This window comes from Planococcus citri, chromosome 5, assembly GCF_950023065.1.
Source record: "Planococcus citri chromosome 5, ihPlaCitr1.1, whole genome shotgun sequence".
Lineage (NCBI taxonomy): Eukaryota > Metazoa > Arthropoda > Insecta > Hemiptera > Pseudococcidae > Planococcus > Planococcus citri.
This window is the reverse complement of record NC_088681.1, coordinates 56654194-56670513: the sequence shown is the minus strand read 5'-3', so window position 1 is coordinate 56670513 and position 16320 is coordinate 56654194. Positions and strand designations below refer to the sequence as shown.

At 35.9% G+C, this 16320-nt stretch overlaps 1 protein-coding gene across 1 annotated transcript; it reads right to left on the bottom strand.

The window, feature by feature from the left end:
• Positions 1-663: 663 nt before the first annotated feature.
• Positions 664-15424, bottom strand: LOC135848397 (uncharacterized protein K02A2.6-like). The gene is made up of 4 exons (XM_065368298.1): positions 15223-15424; positions 4407-4577; positions 4171-4361; positions 664-3936 (listed from the first exon to the last, which is right to left on the bottom strand). Exons 1-4 carry the CDS (start codon positions 15422-15424, stop codon positions 664-666), a joined length of 3837 nt encoding a protein of 1278 aa, XP_065224370.1.
• Between the last annotated feature and the right edge of the window lie 896 nt (positions 15425-16320).

The window sequence follows — 16320 nt, the reverse complement described above, 5'->3', positions numbered from 1 at the left end:
AAATCAAAATGTTCTCTATTTTACGCTTGAGCGATGCAACCTGCTCATAGATTGGTTGAAAGTATGCTATTCGAATGAATTATTAGTGCAGAATTCAAATTTTGGATCAATTTTGGTGTCCATGCACCAGAGGGAGGGGGGGGGGTGCCTGACTGAAATTTGGAGAAAATGGGATAGAAGTCGCGTGTAGCATACTGAAATCTCTGTATTTTAGGATGAAAATAATGATTTTGATGCTAATTTAGTTGTGCAGCCCCCAGGGATTTCAAAGGAGGAGGGTGGGGGGGGGGTTGTCCTGAATTCCAAACTGTAGGAAAATGTTCGACAGACCAGGAGTGGTACGTGCCTGTAGGAACTCGAACACGCTTGTATAACACATACGTTTATTCATGATTATGTACAATGATAGAATAATATACTCGAGTATAAATGGTAACTTAGTTGCTACGTACGTAGAGATAACAATCGAATAGGTGGGGGTATTTGACGGATACTACAGTCTCCCCTTGCGCAAAAATTTCAAAAATTGATAAATAGAAAATAGAATAAATAGAATTGAATAAACACAATAGAATAAATAAAAACATAGAAAAATGATCGAAAAAATGATCAAAAAAATAGTAGAAAATAAATAGAAAAATATTCGAATAAAGTATGTACAAATTATTGAACGTAATCGTCCAGATATCTCGGCCTTTTACGTTCCCTTGAAGATAGTTGACGCATAACTGGAGGCGGACGTCTTCCTTGTTGATTTTGACTCGATTGTGCTGGTACAGCATCTGTATCTGATGTATTTGAAGATAGAATTCCTCGTAACGGAGTCAACTGCGGTTTCCGCGTTCGATGAGGTTCAACTACTTCAGGTACTGATTCATCCGCAAATGCCACTTTCCGCGAACCTTGTCGGAGCTGATTGATATGTCGTTTGATTTTGTAACCGGTATCGAACTCGACTAGATAATGGAGATTTCCCATTTTCTGGACAATCTCTCCTGGACGCCATTGAGGTTTATTATTCGAATAATATCGTGCTTGAACATGATCTCCAGGTTGAAAATGACTCGTTCCTTTGAAATTCGATTTGATATTTGGTTCTGGTTTAACTGGAAAAATCGCGTCTAATTGAATGCGTAATTTTCGATTCAGGTATAACTCAGCTGGAGATTTTCCATTTTTCAACGGCGTTGCTCGATATCGCATTAGAATTTGTTGTAATTTCTCGTTCATTGGCTGAGATTCGTCTGCTGAAGATAAACGTTTCTTCAGAGTTTGAATGTTTCTTTCTGCTAGCCCATTGGTAGCAGGATGACCCGGAGCGATGAATTTCTGAGAAATACTTCGATTTTTACAATAATTCGAAAATTTTTCGCTGGTGAAGATAGTAGCGTTGTCTGAAACGATTATTTCAGGGAATCCAGTTCGAGCAAAAATTTGATTCAGCATATCGATAGTTGATTCGGAAGAGGGTGCATTTCTTTGGCAGCCAACCTCCATCCATTTTGATTTCGCATCGACAACGACTAGAAAATGATACCCTTGAAAAGGACCGGCATAATCGATATGAATGCGCTGCCAATTGCTGCTAGGCTCGTCCCAAGGGTGTAATGGAGCTTTTGCAGGACTTTTCTGAGCTGCGGCGCATTTTTCACAGTCTCTCACCATACGCTCGATATCTTTATCGATGTTTTTCCAGTATAGATATTTCCGAGCTAACTGTTTCATTTTTGTTACTCCGATGTGCGTATGATGGAGTTCATTGAGAGCAATTTGTCGAAGGGACTCAGGAATAACAATTCGGTGACCTCTGTAAGCTACACCGTCATCGATCGTGAATAAGCTGTCTGCATCACTAGTTGATTGTAAATTTCGAATGATTTGTTGGATTTCGTTATCGTTTGCAGATTCGCTTTTGATTCCATCGTACGTAAGGGTATTCGAAGAGATTTGATGTACACTGGTGAGTAGAATTTGATGAACTTCTTCGCCAATCGAATCGGGTATATAATTTGGCGCAATAGGAACTGGAGCGCGAGATAAACAATCGACGTGAACATTTTCATCTCCCTTCTTATGGATGATTTCGTAATTGAAACTTGATAAAAACGCAGCATATCTTTGTAATCGAGCTGACGTCATTTCTGGTAGGGAAGCATCTTGATGAAAAATTCGAGTAAGCGGACGATTGTCACTGATGAGCTGGAATTTTCGTCCAAAGAGGTACTGGAAAAAGTGCTTTACTGCGAAGACAATCGCGAGAGCTTCTCGATCTAGCTGCGAGTAATTTTTCTCAGCACTGGTTAATGCTCTGGAACCGTACGCAATTGGATGCTCTTTACCATCGATGATGTGTGATAAAATTCCGGCTATTCCAACTGGACTTGCGTCACAAGCGAGTCGGACTGGTAAGCTAGGATCGAACGGTGTGAGTACTCGATCACTGGCAATTTCTTGCTTTAGACATTCGAACGCAATTTGAGCATCATTATCCCAAATGAAAGGTGTCTTTTCATTGAGCAATTTACGTAACGGTGCTGTCAACGTAGAATGGTTGGGAATGAATCTCGAATAATGTGTCACCATACCAACAAATCTACGGACTTCTTCTTCGCCATTTGGGATTGGCATCTGCGTAATCGCTGTAACTTTTGAAGGCGATTTCTTGATTTTGTTGAATTCAACGATGTGTCCCAAATACTCGATACTTTCGGCGAAAAATACGCATTTGCTGGCGTTTAGATGTAAGTTGAATTTTTGTAGTTCTTTCAGAACTTCGATAAGTGCTGCTCGACATTCTTCTAACGTAGCTCCGTACACAACGATGTCATCGAAGTACCAGATGACATTACGAAGTTTCTTTAAAATTCGATGAAGGAAACGATTGAATTCGGCCGGAGCTGTCTTGATTCCAAACGATAGTCGATTTACCTTGAATGTGCCAAATGGCGTTGTTATCGTTTGAATTTCGCTCGATTCGTCATCTACCATAAGATGTAGATAAGCCTTGAATAGGTCTAGCCGACAGAAATACTTCGCATTGCGCAGCTTGTGTAGAGTTTTGTCGATCTTGTTGATAGGAAAATGTGCATCTTTCAGAACTTTATTTACGCTGATTTTGTAGTCTACACAAAGTCGAACGTTTCCATCCGCTTTTAAGATAACGACTAGCGGAGAACCCCAATCACTCGTTTCCGTTTTTGTGATAATACCGGCTGCTTCTAGATCATTGAGTTCCTTTTCAACGAGTTCTGATAAGGCATAGGGTAGCGGACGTTCTTTGTGGTACACTGGTTTGGCACCTTCTCGGAGCTGGTGGTGCACTTTGTAGTCCGGAACGCAACCAACTTTACTTTCGAACAGGTCTTTGAATTGGTCAACGATATCGTTCGAACTGACGTTATTGATCGAATCAGGAGTAATATCAAGAGAATTTTTCTCATCGATTTCTTCAAGTTTGATTTTTAGACCTCTGATCCAATTTCGGCCTAACACAGGTGCATACTGGTCTGGTACAACGTAGATATCTTCTTGCATCGTATTCCCATTGTAAGATGCAGAAACTGTGACTTTTCCATCTGGTTTGAACACATCACTGGTATAGGCTCGGAGCGTCACAGTAGTAGGCTCTAGATCTCGATTAATATTCAGTTCATTATACAGCTGGCGTGGTATCAACGTGTATCTGCAACCTGAGTCTACTTCGATCATCACTGGATTATTTTCGATATTGACGTAGATGAAATAACGATCATCTTCACCTCCGTCTTTGCATTTGTAGACTTCTTCGATATGGTAAGTATGGGAATCGAATTCGAACTGACTCTGGATATTTTTAACACTGGTATGGTTATTCGAACGATGTTTTCTTAGTAACGATGTGATGCATACTTTACTCACGTGACCGGTTTTATTACATAGATCGCATTTCAATTTAGCCTGCTCCACAGTACAATCACGAACAGCGTGATTATTTCATCCGCAACGTAAACACAAGCCATCGATACCTAGCTCTTTGTAGTTGATTCGAATTCTTGTTTTTGAAGGAGCACGATGGTTGGTTTTCTGGTCTTTGTAATCGTTATTCGGCTTGCCACTTTGCTGCTGGCGATTAGTTTGATTATATCTCGATTTCGATCTGGAACGATGTTGATTTGACTGGAGTTTGTTTACGTTCTCTGGTTTCGGAGCTGGACCATTCGTTGAAATTTGTTTCGAATCATTCTTAGATGCTTCTAAGGCGATCGCTTTTTTGATAGTTGAATCGAATGCTTCCTCTGATGACTGGAGTAATTGTTCTCGAATATAATTATCACGCAGTCCTCGGATGAATTGAGCTCGAAGAAAAATATCCGAAATCGAAACTTTACAATCACAAGGTGACGTAAATTTGCAATCATGTAGCTCACTGCGTAATGAAGCGACGTATTCGCTAATCGACTGGTTTTCGTTTTGATATTTTGAAAGAAACTGGTGCTGAGCTACGAGAACATTACGAGCTGGTGCTAGATAGCCATCAAGTAACTCGATTAATTCAGTATACTTGAGTGATTCGACAGCTTTCGGAGATGCGAGAGAAGCTATCATCGTAAAATACTTCGCGCCAATCGAATCAAGTAATAGCTTGGCGAAATCGCTATCATCTTCTTTGATTTTCAAACCCTTTCTGGTTGCATAATTTTCGAATCGCTGTTTGTAGTGGGTGAATGATTCAGATTTTTCGTTGAAATTCTCAAAGCTGGTAATGAATACACCTGATGGTAACGTATTCCCGGATGCACTGGTTTTTGGTTGATTTGCGAGGACTTTTTCTAGCATTACCTGCTGTGCTTTCATAAAGCTAGCCTCTTGGCGCTGAAGAATTTTCTCGAGATCATCTGCCGTAATTGTAGACATGGTGTGCACGTTTTAACGATGATATCGCACATAGATAACGAACATATTCGAACTGTTCACGTAACACTTTGATTCGAATTAATTACGCGACAATTACGTTTGATTACACATTTTGAAAGTTTGATTTAAAAATTCGAACTTGAGCTTGAACAAAACGATCATTCGAACAAAACATTGATTACTTTTGAGAGAAAAAATTACATTTTCAATCCTCGTCGCCACTGTAGGAACTCGAACACGCTTGTATAACACATACGTTTATTCATGATTATGTACAATGATAGAATAATATACTCGAGTATAAATGGTAACTTAGTTGCTACGTACGTAGAGATAACAATCGAATAGGTGGGGGTATTTGACGGATACTACAGTGCCAAAATCTCAGTTTCCACGAGTGTTTTAAAACACAATTTTGAGGTTCATTTATTGTTGTTCAATCCTTGAAAACTTCAAAAAGTTTACACAAGTACTTGTGTATTTTTTAAAAAAAATTCATGTGACGAGACTCTTATTATTTTGGGTGGAATCAACATTTTTCATTCAAAACTCGTTGAAGTATGATTTTTTCCCCCAAAAAACTCGTATTTTTTGTTGTTGTGAGCAAAGAGGTGGGGTGAAGGGGAAAATTTTCAAGTTCATCATTTTTTTAGAGGTATGCAAGTACTAGGTACTCAATAATCTTCAATATAAATTTCAAAAATCCAAGGATAGGGAAATGAACGTTCGAATTTCTCTAAATTTTCATGGAAAACTAGAACTAGCTGGGATACTCATTTTTGACGTTTCAAATTGATCAGTGGTAGTTTAAAGTCCTTTTAGAGGCCTCATCAGATTCAAAATTTTTCTGTGTTGAAAAAAAGCTGATTTCTGATTTTTTTTTTTCAAAATTGTTAAAACAATTTTTCCAAAATTGATTAAAAATTAGTAAAGCCCTAAGGTTCCTGAATTGTTTGAAATTGTGAAATTCGAATTTAGAGGTGTTGGAGGGGGGAAGGTTGGTTTTGGATAGGACCATTCGTGCAAATTTTAAAAATTTACCTACTTAGTTAACAGAGAAATTCCGATTTTAAAAATAATATTTATCTTTGCAAATTAATCATACATCTACCCCTACTCAAATTGAATCAATTCAACTTAATTATTTCGTCTTTTATTGATTATAAATTGAATTACCTAAGTATAATTTTTTTGTTTTAACAAATTTGCAATCTCATAACTTCTAAATGAAAAATTCTGGTAAAAAAAAAAACCACTTGAGATGTTTACCTGGAAATCGGCTCAAATGTTAACGAACCCTCTAAACTGGTGGAGAATAAGCCACAACTCAATTTTTACGAGACAATGACATTTTCATACCTTCATAAAAAATTTTTGGATTCCAGAGGAATCGACAATCGCACTATGAAGACTTCATAATAGCCAGATATGATGATATTCGGTTTGAGGGAGTTTATAATATTGGTTTCAGAACCGATTTCCATCATTTTTACTGAATAAACAGATAATATACTTACTTTTTTTTAAATACGAGGGCGAATCAATATATAAGTTCACTTTTTTCTGAGAGGGACTTAGAATGCACCAAATGCAAAATGCTTTTAACCACGTGATTTTGGTGAGTTTCCCCCTCTCTAGCCGCAAACACAGCCCCTTTCGTTCACATGAACCGGATTGAGTGTCTATTAAAAGTTGCGCCAGCTTATATGTGCCGTCCAAAATCGAAGTGCGTTCAACGATCCGATTTCATAACTTAAAACGGACGAAACCAAAAAAAATCAATAACAAAGTGTCTTTAGTGTATTGGCAAGTGATTTCTTACTCGATGGTCGCGCGTTGATTCGATAAATTTGAGCGAGGATCGTCCAAAGTGAAAGATGTGAAGAGAGCTGGTAGGCCCCGCAGTTCTCTAACGGGCAAATCCGCGAGTGACATCGAAAAATTGAGTTTAGAGAATCGTGGTATCAGAAGTAAAGGAAATAAGTGAAATATTAGACATCTCTTATGGTAGTGTTGATGAAATTTTTGACCAAAAGACTAAAATTTTGAAAATTATTCGTGCGATGGGTGCCTTATCAGCTGAGTGATAAGCATAACCCCCTCAATCCGTGAAACAGACGAAAAATTTACTGAAATTGTTAAAGAGGGAAGTTTTTAACCATCCACCCTATAGTCCAACATCTCTCCAAGCGATTATCACCTTTTGGACTGATGAAACAAGATCTAGGAGAAGAGAAGTATTGGAATGACGCACTCAGTGAAAACAGCTGTCTCACTAGTTGGACGCAACTTCTATCGACTTGGCATTTTCAAACAGGTCTCACGCCCGAACAAATGCCCCGATTTACTTGGCAATTACGTCAAAAAATAGGAAATCCACTCTAGTTTTAGAATATGTGTAACTTTTTTCAAATAAATTTTTTAAAAACACTCTCAGAAAAAAGTGAACTTATATATTGATTCTCCCTCGTATGTATAAATCGCCAAAAATGATCAATTTTGAATTTTCAAAAATTCACCATAAATGGAAAAGTCAACTTTGGGCTGTTAAAATTCTGGGTATGAAGGTTTCAGACCCTTCTTTTTTCAAAAATCGTGGTCTCGTTCAGATCTTTTTTTTTTAATATGTATAAATCGCCAAAAATGATCAATTTTGAATTTTCAAAAATTCACCATAAATGGGAAAGTCAATTTTGGGTTATTAAAATTCTGGCTATGAAGGTTTCAGACCCTTCTCTTTTCAAAAATCGTGGTCTCGTTCAGATCGGACGTAGACCCTTCAAAGAGGTTTTCTCGCTAATAAAATTAGACTATATGAAGGGCTCTTTTCAAAAGTGGCCCTAGTAATTTTTTTGTCCGCGTTGAGAAAAACGAACAAAAAGTTTCTGCCCTATAGGGAGGTGAAGTAGAAATTTTGCGTGTGTTATTTTATCTGAAATTGTTGCCACCCTGCATATTGGGAAGCAGGTCCCGCATTTCGTATTATAAATGAAACCGACTAGTGAGATACGTTTGCTCCTTCAGACAGAATAAATGCAAACTCAACTACACAGATGCAGTAAGTGTTGAGTGGTAGGAGCATAGAAGGCTTTACCTCTGCGTTCAAAAGATGGGAACCTTTTGCAGCAACTATAGATACCTTAGATAGGTATCTTGATGTCATTTTCTACGTACGTATAAAGGTCAAGAAATCTGTTCAATAGTGTGGATTTTTCATTCTGAAAATTTAGTGAAATATTCAAAATTAGGCATGTATTTGAATGTTTAAATGGCAATAATGATCCATGTTGCAAACGTTTTACCCTGTAGAAGGATTTTAGAATTTTATTAAAATCCACTGGAATAGGTATGCTATATTCGGACAATAAAACCCATTCCATTAACCATTTCTTTCTTCTTTTCTTCGTTCTCACTCTCTGAATGTGAAGAAAAAATTTAGCTGACTTGACTGTGTTTAAAAATAAATCTGTGACTTAAAAAAAGTGAAAAAACACATTCTCTTGAAAAAAAATTGTGGGTAGTTCTTTAGGTGTTTTTTTTTTTTTTTTTTTTTTTTTTTTTAATAAAACGGAATTCTACCTTTACTTAATCACTTTAAAAATTATAGAAAAATCGATAATGATCAAAAATGAAACATTCTTCGTAAAAAAATAATTCAAAATAAATACCTACTCGAAGTTCAAAAAATTATCACCATCTGGGAAGGTCCAGAAAGCTTTACTGTAGGATGTAGGCGTAAGTTCGTGATTTAACGACACGTTAATGACATCATGCACACGCGTTGGTGGAAAAAAATACTAAAAATCTCGATTCTCTGGTCAAATTTGTTACCGGAGAGTCTCGGAGGCATACGAGTGTCTGAATTCATCCGGATCTTTGGTGTAGTAAGGATATTATAATACCTACCTATATGAGACGGTGAAAATTTTCTATTATCGTGGGAACAAGCCCACCATCTATGCACATTTTTATACTCTGTACAGTGACGTTTTCGGTTGTCGAATAAACTTCTCGTATTTTGCTGTACAGCATGTTGAGTGTACTTCTGCCTACTCATATAGTATAAGATACGCGTATTTTTCCCTCGAGCTTAGACGTTAGACCGTTAGACGCCGGATCTATAGACAGATGGGAGGACTTGATAGTACCGTCCTACATTGATTGAAATTTGTATGCGTTTTCTGAAATGGTTTCAAAATTTTATGTCAAGTTCGCCGGACTCGATTGATCTTGCGAATGAGGCTAAATTTTGGATCTCAGCCTGCGGTCGTTTTTTTTTTCGTGAAATGAGAAAAATCTAATGCAATTTTATTGGAATAGGTTTTCGAAAGTCTCGATAGTCGTGTTTCGCAAATGAATGAAAAATTGTGATGGGATTTTTCTACGAATATTTCGGGGAAAAGCATATAACCTGATTTAGTAGCCACAGCGTAAAACAATTTTAACAGTGAAAAAGAAAAAATTGTATTTTGCGTAGGTATAGGGCCAGGTAATGTGTAGTGTAAGTATCTCAATTGGTACACCATACAATTCGTCATGCTTGTCAATTTTAATTTGAAACTTGAAACTTGACGATGTTTCGCAAATAAACAAGAACATTTTTCACTCCTACCCAATGTGAAATGTTCGCGCAATTTTTTTTTTTTAAATGAAGAATGGTATGGTGATGTTTTATATTGTGGAGTGCTGTAGTAATAGTGTTCAATTGTTCGAGCTGATTCGATCAGAGAAAAATGTGGTATTATTCTTTTTTTGATGATCATTCAAGCTGAAACTTAGGTATGAACTGATTCACCTTCACAAATTCATTCCTTTGCCTACGAAGAACTGATCTTTTGGAGATTCTAAGAACATCACGAGCAATGTAAGTAAAAATTAGTAAATTCTCTGATTTTTCTGTCGCTTTTACTTTCTCGCGACAACCACTCTGCTTTCATAAAAATTCATTAAAATCGTGATAGGTATTTGAAGTTCATCGATAAACCAAAGCAGACAGTTCCATGAATCTGCAATTTTTCCTGTCCATCTTTGAGCTAGAAAGCTTGAAATTCAGATCTCACAATCAGATTAGTAATCGATCTGTAGCTAATTCACCTTCGAAGAAAGAAAATCACCCGAAGCTGGACCACGAGCGTTATCCATCATTCAGTAACGTTGAAAAAAGTCATTATTTGTGTTTTAAATGAGGTTGCATAACATGCCTTTTTTTGTACGCCTTGTAAATATAGAATTATGCCACCAGAACGTCAGCAACATAAGATAGATTGCATAACCATTTTCCTTAAGAGTTCGTAAACTTTTGAAATTTTTGTATTTCTGAATTATTTTTACTTTAGATGAAGTTTAGATCTGAACGAATTGTTATACACGTCTTGCTCGTGTCATTTTAAAGAGTGGGTAGGTATTAATGAAATACGTACCTACATTTTTCCTTTCAGAATTTTTTAAATGATAGGATTTTGATCAAGGTCACTGACCTACTTGTTTAGCCTTCCTGGGTTGTCTGCCTGCGTCTGTTTGTCCTCTTAAAGCCATTGGCCGATCCTCTGTCTGACTTCCCAAGATGGTCTTTCTTTCTGTCGCTCTGGTCTCTTGAGGTCACTGACCCATGTGTCCGAACTCTCTAGGTCACTGGTGGCGTATCTGTCTAGCCTCCCAAAATCGTCTAAAGGCTATTAATCCGTCGGTCTGACTCAGGTCGTGTGTCTGCATCTTTGGTCCTCTTACGATTATTGATCTGTCTGTCTGGCCTCTTCAGGTCACTGACCTACCTGTGTAGCCTCCCATGGTCGTCTGTCTACCGGTCGATATTTTCAATCGATTAGAAGTGGTTAAATCTCGAATTCGAGGTGACTTTTTTACAAATTGAACGTTCCCTACCGCGCATTTCTGAAGAAAACAGTTCGAAACTTCGTCTACGCCCTAAAACTCACCTTCTACAAATCGATTGCGACCATTTTTGGATCAAACTGAAGCCTCCAGCAGAAATTTATATGTTTCTCCACAACATTGGAATCATTTCAGAAAACGCTGTAATCATCTTCGGAAGCTGAAAATTTGGTTCTGTGGTGTGGGTGATATGAATTTTCTGTTTGGGAATTCGGATTCGTGAAAATAACGGTGAATAAAATTTCAGACAAATCGAAGATTAAAAGTGAGGAGTGACAAAGGTTCCCTTTGTTTGAAAGTTTATAGGTTTTGAAAAGAAGAAAATTTTGAAAATAAAAATACCCATAACAAGAATTGGAAAAATTTTTATTTCTTTACAACATCAAAAAAAGTTTAAATTTATTCAGTTGTCTTATTTTGACCTTTTTCTGACGTATTTCATGAAAAAGTTGATAAAAATTACACTCACAACAAAAAAATAAAAATTCGTTCACTTTTTGAATCTTTTCGAATTTTGATTTTTTTTTTGTGATTAGTTCATTTTATTGAGTGAAAGGATTTTTTCAACTTTTTCAACAGATAAGTACGTGAAAATAGGGTCAAATGGGTCAATTTCACCTATCAAAACTTTTTTCAGGTTTTAAATCAAAAAATTGCATTTTTTCGCGAACTTTGAATTTTTTTTTAAATCAACTTTGCAACACGATACCATCCCAATTTTTTAATATGTTGTTCAGCATGAAATGTTGTCTATAATAATATTTTTTTCAGAATTTTTGAGAGTCGAAACGATACGAAAACTACGTTTTGAAACTTTTTGAGCTAATTTTTTGTACAAAAAAAAGTGGCAACACTGATTTTTATGATATCACCAAAAAGCCTTTCAAACCCTCTAACTATGGGAAAAAGTTCCATTTTGGTAGGTATCGCGGTTATCGAGTAATCCACTGCTGAAATGGATGATATTTTAGGTTCACTGAAAACTTTGACACCCCCTGAGTGCCTTTAAAAATGAGCTACAGAGCTGCGATTTGCGCCATTGGTCATCCCTTCGGAATGTCTTTCTACAGGAAAAATTTCAATGAAATTGCCGAACCCCCCTACCACTTCTTGGTCTAATTTTCGTGGAATGACCCTATATAAGTAATACCTGTTCAAATTTCGGATTAAGTTCGATGTTGAAATTGAATTTTATCAAATTTTCCAATGATTGTATCCGTTTATTTCAATTACTTATCAATCTGGAGATTTCTAGCTGCATTGATTTCGATTAGATAGATATTAAAAAAAGAAATAAAATACTCGATAGCTACTTGAATTTTCAAATTTCTTTATTATTACTCGGTTATGAAAACAATACGATTTGGTAAATAATTCACGAACCTCCAAAACAGCAGCAAATCCAACCAAAGAGGGAAAAAATAATCCCTTTCTTTTCGGGAAGTGTATATGGATACTGGCTTGGATTTCCACGACACACACCATTGGCCGTCATTTGAAATACATACAAGGTATTTTTATCCGGACCTTTTGTTATGCATTCGTTCTGATGATTATCGCTAATGTAGCACACTCCCACCTGATACGTGAAAGTTCCGTCTTCGAGTTCTACCTGTTTCTTTTCACATTTGCTTAACTTGGTCATGCTGTCAGTTTCTATACGCTGATGAACATTTAGGGATGATCTTCATGATCTTCGACTGGCGCAAATTTTTTCCAATTCTTTTTCGTATGAGCATATATCTGCACTGTAAAACAAAAATGAAGGAATTTGATATTTAATTTAAAAATATGCACTCCTGTAAGTATATCCACCAAAAAACTACCATTCGGGTACCAACAAATCCTCCGATTTAATTGAAAATTTTGAAATTCGATTAGAAAAAATTTAAATATTTGTAACTAGCTTTTCACGGTTGCAAAATAATTGTTATGAAAAAAATTTTGATTTTCGAGCTGTTGTGTAGTACATATAAAATAATTCTAAAATTACACATTTGAGGCAAAATTGAATCCCCTTCAGCGTATTAAAAATTGTTTAGGTACCTACATAGATAACTTTTATTTTTTCAGCGCCAACTTGATGAAATTTGGTACAAATTTGAGTAGCTTTACTCGAGTAGAGGTACCTAATATAATATTCTAGGAAACTTCATTTAGTGAAAAATTAAATTAAAATAGGTAGGTAGGTATTACCATCCCAAATCATGGAATTGTTTCTTCGTTAACGCTTCAGAAAAACACGAAAAACTACCGACGAACACAATAAACACGAAATGTAAATGCAACATTTTTTTTGCATGTGTAGACTATCCGAATTATGAGCACGAGAGTGGAATTGTAGACCTAAAGTGTGCTAAAAGATTTGTATGATTTCAAAATTTTTTGGTCAAATTTTATAAGCTTTCGCCAAAGTATCATTCCTGTTTTACTGAAAAATCGGTCTACATTTACACACAAAATAAATCCACCTATTCGTATAATTATTAATGTTTGCTGCACCAATGGTGGAAAGTTTTGTTCGAGTCATTCATTAGGAAAAAACATGTTAAACCCAGGGTAATTATCATTTTCATTTTGAATTTTAAAATTTGGTATCCTACCAACATAATACAGATTGTACGTGGTTTAGGTACACTTGTTCGTTAGTGTGCTTCAAACTGACGGACTTGAAATTTTTTAGGTAAAGGGAAATTAATAAGTACATAGATAATTACTCTGAAAACGTATCTATGTAAAAATAAAAATACTCTTTTTTCGAGTGACTTACTTAACGGATTTTCACACTTGCCTGTCCTGAGCACTTGAGTTGGTTTTCTGATTTGAAACATACCGATGTGACTCTGAATTCCCTCTACCCTACTCAAAAATTTTTTTTTATAATCCATCAGGTATTATCATGAATCAACTCGAGCTTTTAAAAATCTTCTAAAGGCTCTAGAACTGCTCAAAACGGTTCGAAACCATTTCCAATCTATTCGGTGGGTCAAAAATAGCATTTATTCCGAATTTCAGCTTTCTCGGTTAATTTGGTGAAATTTTCATTTTCTCCCCTCATTTTTGACCCAAATTTGAATTTCAAAAATTCACCAACAATGAAAAAATCCAATTTAGCTCCTGAAATTTTCGCAGGTGATATATTTTTGCATGCTCTTTCAATCTACATAGCTTTGTCCTGTTCAAAGATTTTCCTTCGAGTCGGAATATCGTCCATGCTAGAAAGCGAAATTCGTGATTTCGGCTGATCTGTTAACTGAAATGGCCGCCGTTTTGTCAGTTGGATCTTTTTTTTTCAGACGACATGCTAAATGTTCCCTGCTAAGACTCCATTCTACTTCTGAAATGAAAATAACCCTAGATGGGTGCAATTTTTAGCGCGAAAAAGATGAAAAAATATTTCAAGTAACACGAAAATAAAAATTGTAGTTGATTCATTCGCCAACGATTCGCTCAAAAATGGTGAATCATTCGAGAATAACTGAAGGGCTAATTGTGAAAGTCGCCTTAGTCATTTTTTTGTTCACACAACTTTAAACATTTTTTTTTTTCATATTTCGTTAATTTTAAAGGGAAGAATGAGTATTGTAATGTATTCTGGGATAGTTGAAGATGTTTTTTTAATACTTGACCATGAAGTTTTTACATTATCACTGAAGCAAGGACAACAACGTTTTCATTGATTTGTACAAAAATCACTGCTGACTAAGGCGACTTTCACAATTAGCCCTTCAACTGATTCATTTTGAAATTAAATCGGATGATAAACGACAAAGCAAAATGAAACATTTATTCTCAATTCATCCATGAAAAAATTAAAATCGCAAATGATTCGTTCGTTAACGATTTGTACAGAAAAAAAAGATCGTTCGCGAACGACCGAATCACTGAAAAGTTGAATCAGGCATAAACCATAAACGACATGACGAAGTTAGGCAACTTTTAATCTCATAATTAAAAACTGGACTGAATTCGTTCACGAACGATTTGCATAGAATCGACAAATCATTCGAGAACCACTGAATATCCCCGAAATTAAATTCAGTGAAAGAAAACAACGAAAACATTTTCTTTTTCAAGTCCACTAATAAGAGTTGAAGATGATTTTGTTAGTGACTGATTCTTTGGGAGGTGAAAAAAATGAAGATTCACACAGAGGTGAAAAAATCGTTCACCAATGAATGAATCATTTTCAAAACAAATCAGATAGATAAAGATGCTATGACAATTATTTATTGCTAAATTTGAATCAACATTTTTGAGCAACATTAATTTCTAAAATATAAACCATATTGCGTACCAAATGAAAAGTTTTCAATTCAAATCAACGTAAAATAACTACGAATAATGATCCGTAATATAGGTATACCTATTGATATATATTTTTTTCAAACATTTTCCTGGTGGGTTTCGAAAAAAAGTTGCCTACAAAAAATCACAAACCTAATAAGGTTGCAAACCATTGGCAAAATGAGCTACAACCTGCTTTTTCTTCTTCGTCTTCTTCCCGTGGTAAAGTAGCCGAAAAATCGTAACCTTTCTGCGTTGGATCTCTGCAAACGTCGTCCTTGCTGACTTCGTAAACAAGAATGGTATTGGTACCCGGACCTTTTATCAAAACACTGATTGGGTATAAAGACCCCATTGGATGAAAATCTGCCAATGATACGCAAGAAAAAAAACGCAGCAGGAATTGCAACACTTTCCACCAATACCTTTCTGCTCATTAATCAGCGTGCGTATTTTTTTATGCAATAAATTCTGCCGATGTCCAAAATTCATGAATTTTTTTTTGGCTCTGCCGAGGATTAAACCCAGGTCTCCATGGCGGTGGAACTATGTAGTATGGAGCAATTCTGATGCTGGGAGTGGCCTGTTTTATCATTTTCAATTAGGGGTTCCAACATCAGTAAAAAAGCAAGTGAAAAAAGTGGTGTTTTAATTAATTTTAATTAATGTGAAAAGCTTGATGTCTGGAATTTTGAATTTTCAAATAATGAGTCAAGTGACATTATAGATGTGTTGGTACACCTCCCAACTATAAATTAGCGCATTTGTTCATGAACCAAAGTTCTTCCCTGAGGGGTAAAAAAATAATTTTCAAACTGGTGTAACTTTGAAGGCTATAAAAAAATCATAAAATTTCAGTAAAATTAGCCAAAAATGCATGAAAATGCTTGAAAACTTGTTAAAAATGGTGTGAAAACTTAAAAACAGCTCTAAAAATATTAAAAAATCATGTAAGGTGCACCTGGGGAAGTCAGAATTCCAGGTAAGTCAGAAAAACTGCTTTAGCTCTTGGAGGCTTATATCTGCCGAAGCACTTCCGAGGGGTAACTTGAGGGTACTACCCCTACTTCATCACAGCATTAAAATTTTCGCGACCCAGTTTTATTTTACAGGCTTTTGATTGGTTCTTTTATAGTTGCTGTTTTGAATTTGATTTCAAATTATAACCAGTATTTTTCAAACTGCATGCTTTTTACCTCAGAAGAAATGATCAGTAAAAATGATATTATAGGTGAAAGTATTCCTAAAACA

Excerpts from the sequence above, each read along its gene's own strand:
- LOC135848397 (XM_065368298.1), bottom strand. The coding sequence starts at position 15,424 with ATGGGGTCTTTATACCCAATCAGTGTTTTGATAAAAGGTCCGGGTACC. Across the intron at positions 4,578-15,222 it reads ATGGTTTGCAACCTTATTAG|CTTCTCTCGCATCTCCGAAA; the intron begins GTTTGTGATTTT and ends TTACGATGATAG. Across the intron at positions 3,937-4,170 it reads CAGCTCCGAAACCAGAGAAC|GCTAAATTGAAATGCGATCT; the intron begins GTAAACAAACTC and ends ACTGTGGAGCAG.